General features: G+C 38.1%; 1 protein-coding gene across 2 annotated transcripts in view; it reads left to right on the top strand.

The window, feature by feature from the left end:
* Positions 1-12231, top strand: part of PCGF6 (polycomb group ring finger 6) — a 33154-nt gene extending 20923 nt beyond the window's left edge. The window contains exon 9 of one of the 2 annotated variants that reach the window (XR_010068208.1): positions 9185-9247. Coding sequence is in view for 1 of the 2 variants with exons in the window: in XM_063307108.1 (XP_063163178.1) it covers positions 9185-9253 (69 nt within the window). In the remaining variant the exon portion in view is untranslated. Of the gene's footprint in view, positions 1-9184 lie in introns of both variants that reach the window. The other variant, XM_063307108.1, reaches the window with a different exon arrangement.
* Positions 12232-14223: the final 1992 nt, after the last annotated feature.

Raw genomic sequence — 14223 nt, 5'->3', positions numbered from 1 at the left:
ACTCTGGGCAGTGTACAAAATTGAAAAAACATACAAACAGCAAGAAATATTAAATCAACAGGCAGCCCAGACTAAAATCTCTGCTAACAAAGCCCACAAAACAAAACAGGGGCCATTTAACAAATAACAAACATCAACCCCAGGCCTGGGACCAAAGCCAGGTTTTCAAAGCATTCCGAAACCCTAGCAGAGAAGGTGGCATCCTTACTTCTGGGGGGATGCTATTCCAAAGGGTGGGGGCCACAACAGAGAAGGGATCTTTCCTAGGTCCCACAAGATGGCACCTGGAGCACACCCACTCTGCCAGAACACACTGGGCAGGTAGAAACAATTGGAGATATTCTGCTTTCTTACTTTCCTTTCACAAGAGTGTTTCTGAGACTACTTTTTTGAAATTTATTGAAAAAATGAATCTATGGGTCTGGACATTCCTGCATTCCCAAATCCACGCTATGCAAGTCAACATCTCTGTGTTGCCAATCCAGAAACTGAACTTGCTACTATCAGGGTTCCTCCATGTATTTGTCTCCTGCAACCCTGACATTCTGAAAATCACAAAAACACAAATACACACTTACACATCATTTATTGTTTATTCGTTTAGTCGCTTCTGACTCTTCGTGACTTCATGGACCAGCCCACGCCAGAGCTTCCTGTCGGTCGTCAACACCCCCAGCTCCCCCAGGGATGAATCCATCACCTCTAGAATATCATCTATCCATCTTGCCCTTGGTCGGTCCCTCTTCCTTTTGCCTTCCACTCTCCCTAGCACCAGGATCTTCTCCAGGGTGTCCTGTCTTCTCATTACGTGGCCAAAGTATTTGTTTTGCCTTTAGTATCATTCCCTCAAGTGAGCAGTCTGGCTTTATTTCCTGGAGTATGGACTGGTTTGATCTTCTTGCAGTCCAGGACACTCTCAGAGTTCCTCCACACCACAGTTCAAAAGCATCTATCTTCCTTCTCTCAGCCTTCCTTATGGTCCAGCTCTCACAGCCATATGTTACTACAGGGAACACCATTGCTTTAACTATGCGGGCCTTTGTTGTCAGTGTGATGTCTCTGCTCTTAACTATTTTATCAAGATTTGTCATTGCTCTTCTCCCAAGGATTAAGCATCTTCTGATTTCCTGACTGCAGTCAGCATCTGCAGTCATCTTCGCACCTAGAAATACAAAGTCTTTCACTGCTTCTACATTTTCTCCCTCTATTTGCCAGTTATCAACCAAGCTGGTTGCCATAATCTTGGTTTTTTTGAGGTTTAGCTGCAAGCCACCTTTTTCACTTTCTTCTTTCACCTTCATCATAAGGCTCCTCAGTTCGTCTTCACTTTCAGCCATCAAAGTGGTATCATCTGCATATCTGAGATTGTTAATGTTTCCTCCAGCGATTTTAACTCCAGCCTTGGATTCCTCAAGCCCAGCATGTCGCATGATGTGTTCTGCGTACAAGTTGAATAGGTAGGGTGAGAGTATACAGCCCTGCTGTACTCCTTTCCCAATCTTAAACCAGTCCATTGTTCCATGGTCTGTTCTTACTGTTACTACTTGGTCGTTATACAGATTCTCCAGGAGGCATACAAGATGGCTTGGTATCCCCATACCACTAAGAACTTGCCACAATTTGTTATGGTCCACCCAGTCAAAGGCTTTAGAATAGTCAATAAAAAAGAAATAGATGTTTTTCTGAAACTCCCTGGCCTTTTCCATTATCCATCGGATATTGGCAATTTGGTCCCTAGTTCCTCTGCCTTTTCTAAACCCGGCTTGTACATCTGGCAATTCTCGCTCCGTGAATTGCTAAAGTCTACCTTGCAGGATCTTGAGCATTACCTTACTGGCATGTGAAATGAGTGCCACTGTTCGATAGTTTGAACATTCTTTAGTGTTTCCCTTTTTTGGCATGGGGATATAAGTTGATGTTTTCCAATCTGATGGCCACTCTTGTGTTTTCCAAATTTGCTGGCATATGGCATGCATTACCTTGACAGCATCATCTTGCAAGATTTTGAACAGTTCAGCTGGGATGCCGTCGTCTCCTGCTGCCTTGTTATTAGCAATGCTTTTTAAGGCCCATTCAACCTCACTCTTCAGGATGTCTGGCTCTAGCTCACTGACCACACCGTCAAAGCTATCCCCGATATTGTTATCCTTCCTATACAGGTCTTCCGTATATTCTTGCCACCTTTTCTTGATCTCTTCTTCTTCTGTTAGGTCCTTGCCATCTTTGTTTTTCATCATACCCATTTTTGCCTGGAATTTACCTCCAATGTTTCTAATTTTCTGGAAGAGGTCTCTTGTCCTTCCTATTCTATTGTCTTCTTCCACTTCCACACATTGCTTGTTTAAAAATAATTCCTTATCTCTTCTGGCTAACCTCTGGAATTTTGCATTTAATTGGGCATATCTCCCCCTATCACTGTTGCCTTTTGCTTTCCTTCTTTCTTGGGCTACTTCTAGTGTCTCAGCAGACAGCCATTTTTCCTTCTTGGTTTTCTCTTTCTTTGGGATGTATTTTGTTGCTGCCTCCTGAACAATGTTGCGAACTTCTGTCCATAGTTCTTCCGGGACCCTATCTGCTAAGTCCAGTCCCTTAAATCTATTCTTCACCTCCACTGCATATTCCTTAGGAATATTCGTGAGCTCATATCTAGCTGATCTGTGGGTCTTCCCTAATCTCTTTAGTCTGATCCTATTTGTTCAATAAGAAGTTCGTGATCTGAACTACAGTCAGCTCCAGGTCTTTTTTTTACCGACTGTACAGATGTCCGCCACCTTTGGCTGCTAAGGATGTAGTCAATCTGATTTCGGTGTTGTCCATCTGGTGAAGTCCATGTATAAAGCCGTCTCTTCGGTTGTTGGAAGAGAGTGTTTGTTATGCAGAGTGAGTTGTCTTGGCAAAATTCTATCAGCCTATGTCCTGCTTCGTTTTGTTCTCCCAGGCCATGCTTACCTGTAATTCCAGGTGTCATCTGACTGCCCACCTTAGCATTCCAGTCTCCCGTGATGAAAATAACATCTCTTTTAGGTGTGCTGTCCAGTAGGTGCTGCAGATTCTCATAGAACTGTTCTACTTCAGCTTTTTCAGCATCTGTGGTTGGGGCGTATATTTGGATCACTGTGATGTTAGATGGCTTGCCCTGAATTCGAATTGAGATCATTCTGTTGTTTTTTGGATTGTATCCAAGCACTGCTTTAGCCACTTTACTATTAATTATGAAGGCTACTCCATTTCTTCTGTGGTCCTCTTGTCCACAGTAGTAGATCTGGTGGTTGTCATGAGTAAGGATGGCGAGCAGGGGGCTCCCATCCAGACTGTCAAGCGCATGCGTAGCACTGATGAATTGTTCAGCCATTCAAAGAGACACAGATCGGGACCGCCTTAACCCTGGGGGGTTATATGTCTGGGTTTTCCCACGCTTCTTCAGTTTGTTAGGATTCCTGTTAAGTACTAGCAATAAATATTAGAGACCAGTTCCTTGTCTCAGTGTGTTTCCTGGTTGTTAGGACAGTGGTCATCTGATGTGAAGTGGCCCATTCCAGTCCATTTCAGTTCACTGACGCCCAAAATGTCTATCTTTAAGCTTGACATCTCACCAATAACCACATCCAATTTGCCCTGGCTCATAGATCTTACATTCCAGGTTCCAATGGTGTGTTGATCCTTACAACATCGGATTCGCCGTTCACCACCAGCACCGTCAGCCGCTAGCCGTCCTTTCGGCTTTGAGCTAGCTGCGTCATCACGTCTGGGGCTAGTTGAGCTCATCCTCTGTTCCTCCCCAGTAGCATTTTGACCATCTTCTGACCTGGGGGTCTCATCTTCCGATGGTATACCGACATATCTTTGGTTGTACCGATCCATTTAGTTTTCACGGCAAGAATACTGGGGTGGGTTGCCATTACCTTCCCCAGGGATCGCATTTAGTCTGACCTCTCTGTCATGACCTTCCCGTCTTCGGTGGCCCTTCACGGTTTAGCTCATGGCATAACTGAGGTGCTCAAGCTCCAGCACCACAACAAGGTAACGATCCTTTGCTGAAGTTATTCATCATACATTCTTCATTATATATACAGAAGAGAAAGAGCCACATAATATTCCATGCAGGCTTTCTACTGGAAGCACCTTCGTATATCTTTAATAAATGGGTTCAGAACCAGCTGAAGAAGTAAAAAGACTTTTTTGACAAACATGGGAAGAAAGGACCCGGAAATGAACAAGGCATCCACAAGTGCATACAGAAAATGGCAGTTTTTAGAATGCACAGCATAGAAAATGAGAGTTCTGTAAGCAGAAGGTATAAATTTGCACCACCAGTGGGAAGAAAACACAATGCTCCAACCCCTATATTTGTGACTGCAGAGAAAGTAGTCAGCATCCTCCAGTCTGTAAGCTCAGCCACTTGTTTGTTACATTCAGGCCCTTTAGATAGTCACTCATGCCTTGGTCACCTCTCAGTTGCAATACTGTAATGCACTCTACATAGAGCTGCTCTTGAAGACCACTTGGAAACTACAGCTGGTCCAGAATATAGCAGCATAACCAATGATGGGTATGTTGCCGTACGTGCATGTGCCTCTGCAGCTTCATGAGCTGCACTGTGTGCCAGTTGGCTTCCAGATCCAATTCATGGTGCTGGTTATCATGAACCCCAACATAGCATACGGCCTGGCTACTGGAGGAATCACCTGTCTCCATATGCTTCTGCCTGTCCAGGAAAGACATCTAGAGTGAGCACACTGTGGGTCCCATCAATTAAGCAGTGGAACCTTGTAGGACCCAGAAAGCATGCCTTTTTGTTGATGGTTCATGCCCTGTGGAATGATATCCCACCCCCTTAGACTAGGATGGTGGTTGGGCCCCTTTGGGTTGTTTGGTTCTGTCTTCTGGTCAGCTGAATTATTTTTCTCTGATATATGTTGTTTTCTTTTACATTTTTAATTATTAGCCACCCAGAGTTGCTGTGAAGTTGTGTGGCCTCAAAATTGAAATCATAAATTTTCACATCTGGAAAAAAAAAAGCACCGTTAGGAGCAAAAGTGAAGGTAGTCTGCAAACGCAACAAACAACTTCTTACCACTGATCCATAGAGCCCGTCAGGCATGAGATATATCACAGAGCATCTGTTTTCTCCGTGTGCTCTAACTTCAATACCCAATCAGCCACTAGGGATACTGGACTTCGGAGGGAGCTCTGATTTTGTGGCACAGCTTGTAAATGTGCTGGAGTTCCCCAGTTCTAATACAAAGTATAATAGAACTACATTAATTGGAGCAAGCGCTTAGGAGTAAGCTGTCAGCTGGCCAAGTCTGAAGATTATAGTAAACTGTTCTGAGTGATTAAATCCAAAAGTGAGTTTGGAGAACTCCAGAAGGATTTCTTTAAATAGAGTGAATGGTCAGCTTAATGGCAAATGCACTGAAGTATGTTTAAAGTGGTGGTGCATATTTGGGGGGAAAATATGTACACTGAAGAGGCCTGTGGTCTGTAAAATTAACCAGGAAAAAAACTTGGGGTAAATGGTTCAGTGAAAATGTTGACACAGCATGCAGCAGCTGTGAAAAAGGCAAATTCTATGCTAGGGATCGTTAGAAAAGAGATTGAAAATAAAACTGCAAATTTTGTAATGCCATTTTGCTAATCTATGGTACATCCGTATCTAGAATACTGTGTATAATAAAGTTGGGAAAAGTGGAGAATGGGGCAACCATGTTGAACATAGGATTCAAACACCTTCCTTATGAGAAACGGCTAGTTAGTACAATCAAAGTTTATATAAATATGCATGACATGGAGAAAGTGGACAAGAGAAGCTTTTCTCCTCTCAAACTGCAGAAACAAAAATTAATGAGAAAGATTTAGAACAGAAAAAAAACTTTTTTGCATAGTGCATAATAAACTTAGGAAAGTCATTGCCACAAGACAGTGATTGTCACTGACTTGAATGACTGTAAAAGGGAATTGTATAAATTTATGTAGGGCTACACTATCAGGTGTTATTAACTGTGAAACTCAATATTGCTTGTGAACTCAGGGCAGCATGTCTCTAAATAACAGTTGTACAGGAACAGCATCAGGAAAAGGTATGTCTCCATTTCTTGCTTGCATGCACCCTGGAATTATTTGGTTAGTCACTGTGAGAAACCACAATACCTAAGAATAATCTATAACTTATGAAATATGGTGTATAATCCAATTGCTGCTTTCATCAGATCTAGAAAAGAGATAAAAAACCTTTAGTAAAGAAACCTGTACATATTAAACAGCTCCTGAGGTATTTTCACAGTGCAGAAGTGCTAAATCTGAATTATAAAGAAGGCATCAAATGATGTGTAATTAACAGTCACAAGAAAGCGTTGTTAAAACAGCAGTGAATTAATTTTATTATTTTGCATTAAATTATGTGGTAGACTTTTCTACCAGTTCCTGAACACAGTGTCAGAAATATCAGAAGAAAATACTATTGTCCATACTGGCAATCTCTGTGCCAGCTCCTCAGGAGTTTTTAGCAAACATGTCCAGGCTGAGTCTGTGTAGAGGCACCTTTGGTGTAATTCAGTGTCACCCTGCTGGGACTGTCTGTGAGGCAATCCTGTAGACATCCTATAGGCACAATGGCTGAAGAAAATTCATTGGAACCTATGCACAGATGTGGATGGATATGTCTTTTTTATAATTTTATTAGAAGATTTTCAAAAGATTAAAAACTAATGCAAACTAATAAGAAGACAAAAAAAACAAAACAAAGTGGAAGAAAGGAAAAGAAATAAAAGAAAAATAGAAAAAGACATGCAAAGAAGTGGCTTCCAATCTTCTTTACAGCAGTTATAACTACAATTATAAATTTACCTCTTTCTCTAAAGTTACAACATGTCTCTTCTTTCTGTAATTTATCCTTTCTAATCATCAAAGCCATAAATCATAAGTTCATTTTTTGGGGGGTTTCTGCAAAAAGTCCATAAGGTGTTTTCAGTCAGCAATAAACATAGATACTGTCTTTTCTCTAATCAGAGAAGTCAGTTTGGCCATCTCAGTGAGTTCCATCATCTTCACCAACCATTCCTCTGTTGTAGGTATTGCCAGGTCTTTCCATCTTTGTGCATACAATAATCTCGCTTCAGGTATCACAAAAACAAAGTTCCATGACTTTTTTCCAACTGTTTGTCCATCAGTCCCAAAAGAGAGACCTCTGATCTCAATTGTATATTAATCTTTAAAATCCTCTGAATCAGTGTATGTATTTGAATCCAAAATTTTCTAGCATTTTTACACATCCACCAAACATGATAAACTGACCCTTCATGTGGTTCACATTTCCAACATGTATTTGAAGTGCCTTTATGCATTCTAGACAATTTCTCTGATGACATATACCAACAGTACATCATTTTATTAAAAATTTCTTTAAGTTTATAACAGTGTAAATTTCAATTCAACCACATATTCTCCATCTGTATAACCAAAATTTTAGCCCACTTTACCATACATTCTTCCACTTGTTTTTCTGTTTCAAATTTCAGTAGACGTTTATACATCTTAGCAATTACATGTTCATCATTTGTACATAATTCCATTTCAAACTCAGTCTTAGTGTTCAAAACCATAAACTCTTTTATATACTTCAAATCTAATAACTGTAAATAAGAAAAACATTGGCAACTATGTCCCTCTGCCATCAGTTCTCCTCTTGATTTTATTTTGTATTCCCCTGACAAATTCTAGCATCTCATGATAAGTTAGCCATTTGTATTTGCCTATTATTTCTCATCTATAAAATGCTTCTTGTGCTGAAAGCCACAAAAGTATTTTCGGGCACAATCTGGATTTGTATCTATTCCATATTTTTAATATGGCACATCTAGCATAATGATTTTTAAAATCCACATTAACCTTGACTTATCCAATCCAAACAGCAAGCTGCAAAGTACAATTTCAAATCAGGTAAACCCAATCCTCTTTCCTTTGTATCCTGTAATACCTTATATTTAACTCAATAGTTTTTCCCCTGCCACACAAATTCAGATATATCCTTTTGCCACTGTTTAAATGGTGCATCAGTTGTTAAAACAGGTATTGTCTGGAACAAAAACATAATTCCAGGCAAGACATTCATTTTTATCACACACATTTTCCCTAGCAATGACAATTGTAATTTCTCACATCTTAACTTATCTTTTTTAACTTCATTCCGTATCTTAACATAGTTATTTTGAAATAACATAATTCATATATGTCATAGTGATACCCAGATATTTACTCTCTTCTCAATCTTAAAACAGATATGGATATGGTGCTGCATATTCCTTTACATGACTCGCTGGCCAAGTATGACCTAAGCCCAAATAAACTTCCAGAGCAATGCTCAAAATTAACAGGAGACATTATTTCACCTTCCATTTTTTTACTTCAGGAAAATTGTTTTCTGTAAGTTTGTTCTAGGAAGTAAAAATTAAACCTTATTGTATTGAAATATTTTTTTTCATAAGGGGTTATATAAGGGATCCATAGGTGGTTAGAATGACATATCTGATGCTAATGTTTGAAATGCTTAGCTAAGGGAAAGACCGGTGAGCCACAACAAACATAATTGTCTTGCAAATCTGCCTTCAAACTCTCCTTGGGGAATCTGTAACAAGGCTAGGAAGGTGGAAAGTTAAGTAAAAAGATGAAATCCTAAGTTGCCAAGATTTTGGTGATAGCTCTTCTTTTCTTCTTAATGGGGAATCAAAATCTAAGGCACAAGTAAATAACTGAAACCGTATAATACGTTGTCCTTTTTAGATATTTTATCTGTTGATGGAGAAATGACAAGTGGTCTTAATATTCAGTTGTGTTTTTTGCTGTTTTTTTTTTTGGAAAATTATTAACCCTTCAAGGCAGTGTTGATTCCTGGCAACTGCCTGGACCTGAAGGTTTCTTGGCAAGATTTTGGAAGTGGTTTGCCATTGACTCCTTCCTAGGGCTGAGAGAGAGTGACTGGCCCAAGATCACTCAGCTGGCTCTGGGTCTAAAGTGGGACTAGAACTCAGTCTCCTCATTTCTAGCCTGGTACTTTAACCTCTACATCAAACTGACTGTCAGTACCTAATGTACCGTAAGAAAACTTGTCTATGCAAGTCATTGCTTCTTTTAGTTTTGCTGACTGCATTGGATTTTTAATACATAAGATTTTTCTTTTCTTTTCTAGGATGGGTTACTTGTACTTCACTATGGACTGATTCTTAGTGGAGATTCCACATTTTCAAGAATCTCTTAAATTTTCAGAAGATGCTTGAAGAAGCAAAACCTCATTTGAGAATTGCAGCAAAAAAGCCATTTTATTTAAATGAATTTAAACAAATGCACCGTGTTTGCTCTGCATAATAATTAAGGAACTGATTTAAAGCATTGAGAAAAAAGAAACACTGTGCCAGTAAGTAAGCTATAAATACTTCAGTGCTCTTATATCGTCAGCACCTAGCTCAGGGAAGAACAAGCTTATCAACATAACAGAATTCATTTTAAATACGTGTCTTGCTGCATTCATGACTACTTGATGGGTAGTCTTGTATTTGAGACTACAATTTATCTGAAAGTCTATAAGTATATTTGCAATGCTTTTCTCAGGGATGATCTCTTGGACTACAATGTCTTATTGGGAAAAATGTGTATTATTCATGGGGACATTTGAATTATATTTTAGTTGTCAGTTTAGAAATAAAAAGACTTAGATTTTTCTCTATAGATAAAATGGGGACCAATCACCCTTTAAAAATTGCAAGCATTTATATCTCATGTCTTATGTGAAAAAAAAATTAAAACACATGATCTATCAAATACAAAAACTAAAAAAAGAAATGTTACCTATAGATCATCACTGGATGAATAGCAATGTAAATGTAAAACTAGATGAGATGATAAATTGGGCTGCATTGGAACAGGTGTTCCACTGTTGTTTATACCTCCAATCTTAGTGAGAAAATAAATGGGCCATGTCCTTTCCAAGTGTTTCAAACAGTGGCCTGTGTTTTCCAGGTAATAAAAGTGCACTTGAATAATAAAGTAGGAGCTGGCTGAATGGTAGCAATGAAGTAACAGAGCCAGAACAGTGGTCTTACTGAAAAATACAGATTTCATTAGCTTACTGCGAAAAATATTAAAACAATATAAAAAATGAAATACATCTGATGTGAGAAAAAAGCCATAGAAGCACTCAGTCAATTGCACAAAAAGGGTATGATAGGAATATTGAAAAGCGCAGAGAAATTGTTAACAATTATTTTGACTGGGCTTTGCATGGGATTACAATGCCTCTGACTTAAAAAAAAATATTGAAGGCTAATTCTAATTGTAGCAACACAAACTAAAACATTTGGGACACATGGAACCAAATCTTTGGTTCCAGCATACAACCACAAATTCATGAAGAGTGAAATATTACAGTATTTGTTCTGTTTTTTAGTTTGATAGAGTAAATAAATTAGCTAATGTTACTTCAGCTTGTCACAAGTAAATTATTGAAATTGGAATTAACACAGAAGAACAAGCTTTTCTGAGAGAAAAAGTAGCATAACTTTTGTAGAGGGAGATCCTGCATTGCCAAAGGGAACTTTTTCTGGAGTATCAACTAGGGATGCTCCACTCCATATACTTGAACATCTAAGTAGGCACAGAATCAGGAAGTATATTTAAGTCTTAAACATGCTACCAGACTTTATATCTACTTCATTGTATAGACTAATATGACTCCTCCCACTGTCATGGACCCATGAGAGCACTGTCACAAATGAAGCATAATGTTCATAGAAATATGGAGTGGGTTTTTCTGATAGTCTATATTTATACTTATTACTGAAATGTAGTGTACTCATAAATGTTCAGGCCTTTGTTGAGCAGTAGTTCTGGTTATCATCTAATTCAGTTTGAGTCTCTGTACATATATTCATTTGGAGTATTATAGAATTGAAATTTATACAGAACATGTTAACTATAAAAATCAAGAGTAGGTACACCAGTTCTGAACAGAAAAACTAAAGTGTTGTAGGGGCATTTAGTTTAAAGAAAACAAGTGAGGCATTTCAGAGGGAAGTGGTATAAAGAAAATGGAGATTTTTTTTAAAAAAAATATCTTGCCTTTATTATTTTTTATAAATAACTCAAGGCAGGGAACATACCTTATACTCCTTTCTCCTCCTATTTTCCCCACAACAACAACCCTGTGAGGTGAGTAGGGCTGAGAGAGAGTGACTGGTCCAAAGTCACCCAGCTGGCTTTCATGCCTAAGGTGGGACTAGAACTCTCGGTCTCCTGGTTTCTAGCCTGGTGCTTTAACAATTAGCTTCATGACCATGCAGTTAGGTATAGCTAATTAGGAATAGCTTCAGGTAACAAGAGGCTTGCCTTCATATTACACATGGTAAACTATAAGAATTCACTGCTTAAGATGTGTTTGCCACTGGTTTAGATGGCTTTCTGTTATCATTTCTACATCTCCAGAATCAGAGATGGTATGTTGCTGACTACTGCAAGGAAGCATTGTTTTCAAAATCTGTATTTGGGCTTTATAGAGAGGTCTCTATTCCTTCAGGGCTCTTCCTTTCTTTATACTTGGAGCACTTTCAGTTACCAATCTAAGTCAAAACTTTTTTCACATTCTACATTAATAGATGATATAGGATGCGATACATGAGAACAACTGTGATCAAGGTGTGTTTGCTTGTGCGCAGTTTAGATTATCAAGAGAGGAGTTTTCAGAATTCGTAAGTATATCGCACAGTATCTTGGAAGGCTCCGTTATTTCTCTTTTGGAGAGAAATCTGCATTTCCAATTGATAGTTGAATAATCAGCCAAATCATGGGAATGCCCTATTTCATTAAAAATGAAGACCTACAGTAGAATCTGGAAAAAAAAATTGTATTCCAATTAATTAATTTGATTGCAAAGCATGAAGAAGTTCATCAGATCTGTAACTCATATTATGTTCACCGTATGGAGAAGCTGATTTGTGTTCTCTCTTGTTTCTTTTTCCTCCACCTATGTGCTATACTTGCAGGAAAAAAAATTCTCCCCAAGGCATCACTCCAAATGATGCCTTATAAGTAAATTGACAATATTTCATTGTCTCTGTTAGATACATCTTGGTCACTCAGCTTCATTGCTTCTTATTTTCTTGTCTTATTTCAAGTTATCAAATATAGAGTTTTTCTTCTGTACACATTCACCTCATTACCAATAAAATCATCCCATTTTATTGTTTTATATGTGTATATATTACTATGCATCTACTTTCAGTGTCCATTAGTTTCTGAGACACACATTGTAAGGTAATGGAGTACTGTATTACTGACTTCAGAAACAGAAAACAATGCAGTAAACAGTGCACTAACAAAACACTAAGATGTGCAAAATGTATTAATTTTGAAATGCTTTGAGTGTTATTTTCACAAAACGTCCTATCTTGCATTCAAAATGGGTTGTTTGCAAATTTGGACACTGGGAAAATTTTGAAGTGACACGTTTTGCATGTTCCTTCTCTTTACTATGTAAGATGGGCAAGTACAATAACATGATTGCATCCATTTGTCTCTATCCAAGGACTATGATTTCCATTATACTGTGCATTCTTTTCCCCTGTACTAATACAGTATTCTGCTTTTGGCCTCTTTGCTTATGTTGGGTGATTTTTTTGATTTTTTTTTGCTTAAAAGCAGCTGCCAAGATCATCTTTAACCACTATGGAATGATTCATTCCTTTCTCCTTGCAACTTCTAGTCCCCCTACTTTTTTTTTAAAACCAGCTTAGTTACTGTTATAATTTTGTGATTGGTCAATGGCACAGAAAGGGAAGTGGTTGGAATAGTTATTTTTGTGCCAAGTGCATAATAAATAATACATACAAACAAAGAAGCCTTGTAGCAAAAACAGCTTCAGCAGAGGTAGAGTGTTATTCAGTAAATATATCAAACTGTAATAATTATTTCTATGTTCTGAATATTGTTATAAGACATATTTATATGTGGTTGATGACAAATAGCCACTTAGGTCTGCTTCAGGTCAGTGACTTTCCTGAAATACTTCAATGCATTTCTTTCAAACCAAGTAGTATGCATAAATGTTGAGATTTACTGGATACTCATCATCTCTTTTTACACTGTATTCAGGGGAAGTAATTTTTAAAAAATCTAGAAATACTGCTGGCCCTTTCTGTATGAATTTATACCAGGTCTGGAATTTATGGTTTTTAGTGTTCATTTCCATCCATGGTATACTGCTATCTCCAGTATGAGAATGCCATAGAATATTTAATCTTTATGACAGATTATTTAAATTACATTAACAGGAAAACATTCCTTTTTTCTCCTAGATAAATTATTTAGTGGTAATACTCATACACAGAAAGGAAATCAAGATTCCCTTCCAGACCAAAATTAGGGGCATGAAATAACTCCAGCTGTCCTGGGTAAAAGGTAAAAGTCCTGGAGTAGTAGTGAAAATCTCTTGTCCTCTTTCAGCAATAAATTGTACATACTAAGAAAAGGCAGCAGACTTGGGATTTTAATTGGCCCAAGATAGACCTGCTGTCATCTGACTCCCAAATCATGAGGATTAAGGGCTGTTGTGTGACTATCCCAGGTCAGTATATTTCATTTGTCGAACATCCTTTTGTGTAGATCCAAAGTTACACAAAAGTGATCAAATGGCTGAATCCATTTCTCAAAGGTTGAACATGCTATTATTATACATAGCAATTTCAGACATGGATTTGAAAGACTCCATAGTCTGGCCATGGAAACACTACAAACTGCAACGCCCAGAAGATGTGTGGGTCCTATGTATAGAGCAAGACTCAGTGCAAGAAAGGTGCAGCTGGAAATGAGATTCAAGAGAAAATATATTTAGTATAAAAGGCAGAATAATCCAGATCCAAACAGTTACAAAATTTCAGCTGATGACAGTTATTATCTCTGCATTCTTTGTGTTGAATCAATATAATTTCCAGCCAGGAGCTACTTGCCTCACTGAAATGCTTATAGTTCCGCATTTGATTAATTATTAAATGGTGTTTCAATAGATTTTCCTTGTTTCAAAATACTTTTTTTTTACAAAGTATGTTTACAATGTATTTATAACACAAGTACTGTAAGTGATGCCAATTATTTAGTCTTTTCAACACCACATGCTTAGGCACCTAACAACTCATATGCAGACTGTTTTGATGTAGAAATACATTCATGCAGCAGGCATTT

Source organism: Candoia aspera, chromosome 6 (assembly GCF_035149785.1).
Source record: "Candoia aspera isolate rCanAsp1 chromosome 6, rCanAsp1.hap2, whole genome shotgun sequence".
Taxonomy (NCBI): domain Eukaryota; kingdom Metazoa; phylum Chordata; class Lepidosauria; order Squamata; family Boidae; genus Candoia; species Candoia aspera.
Note: the sequence above shows the minus strand (reverse complement) of the source record. Positions and strands in the feature narration are given on the sequence as shown.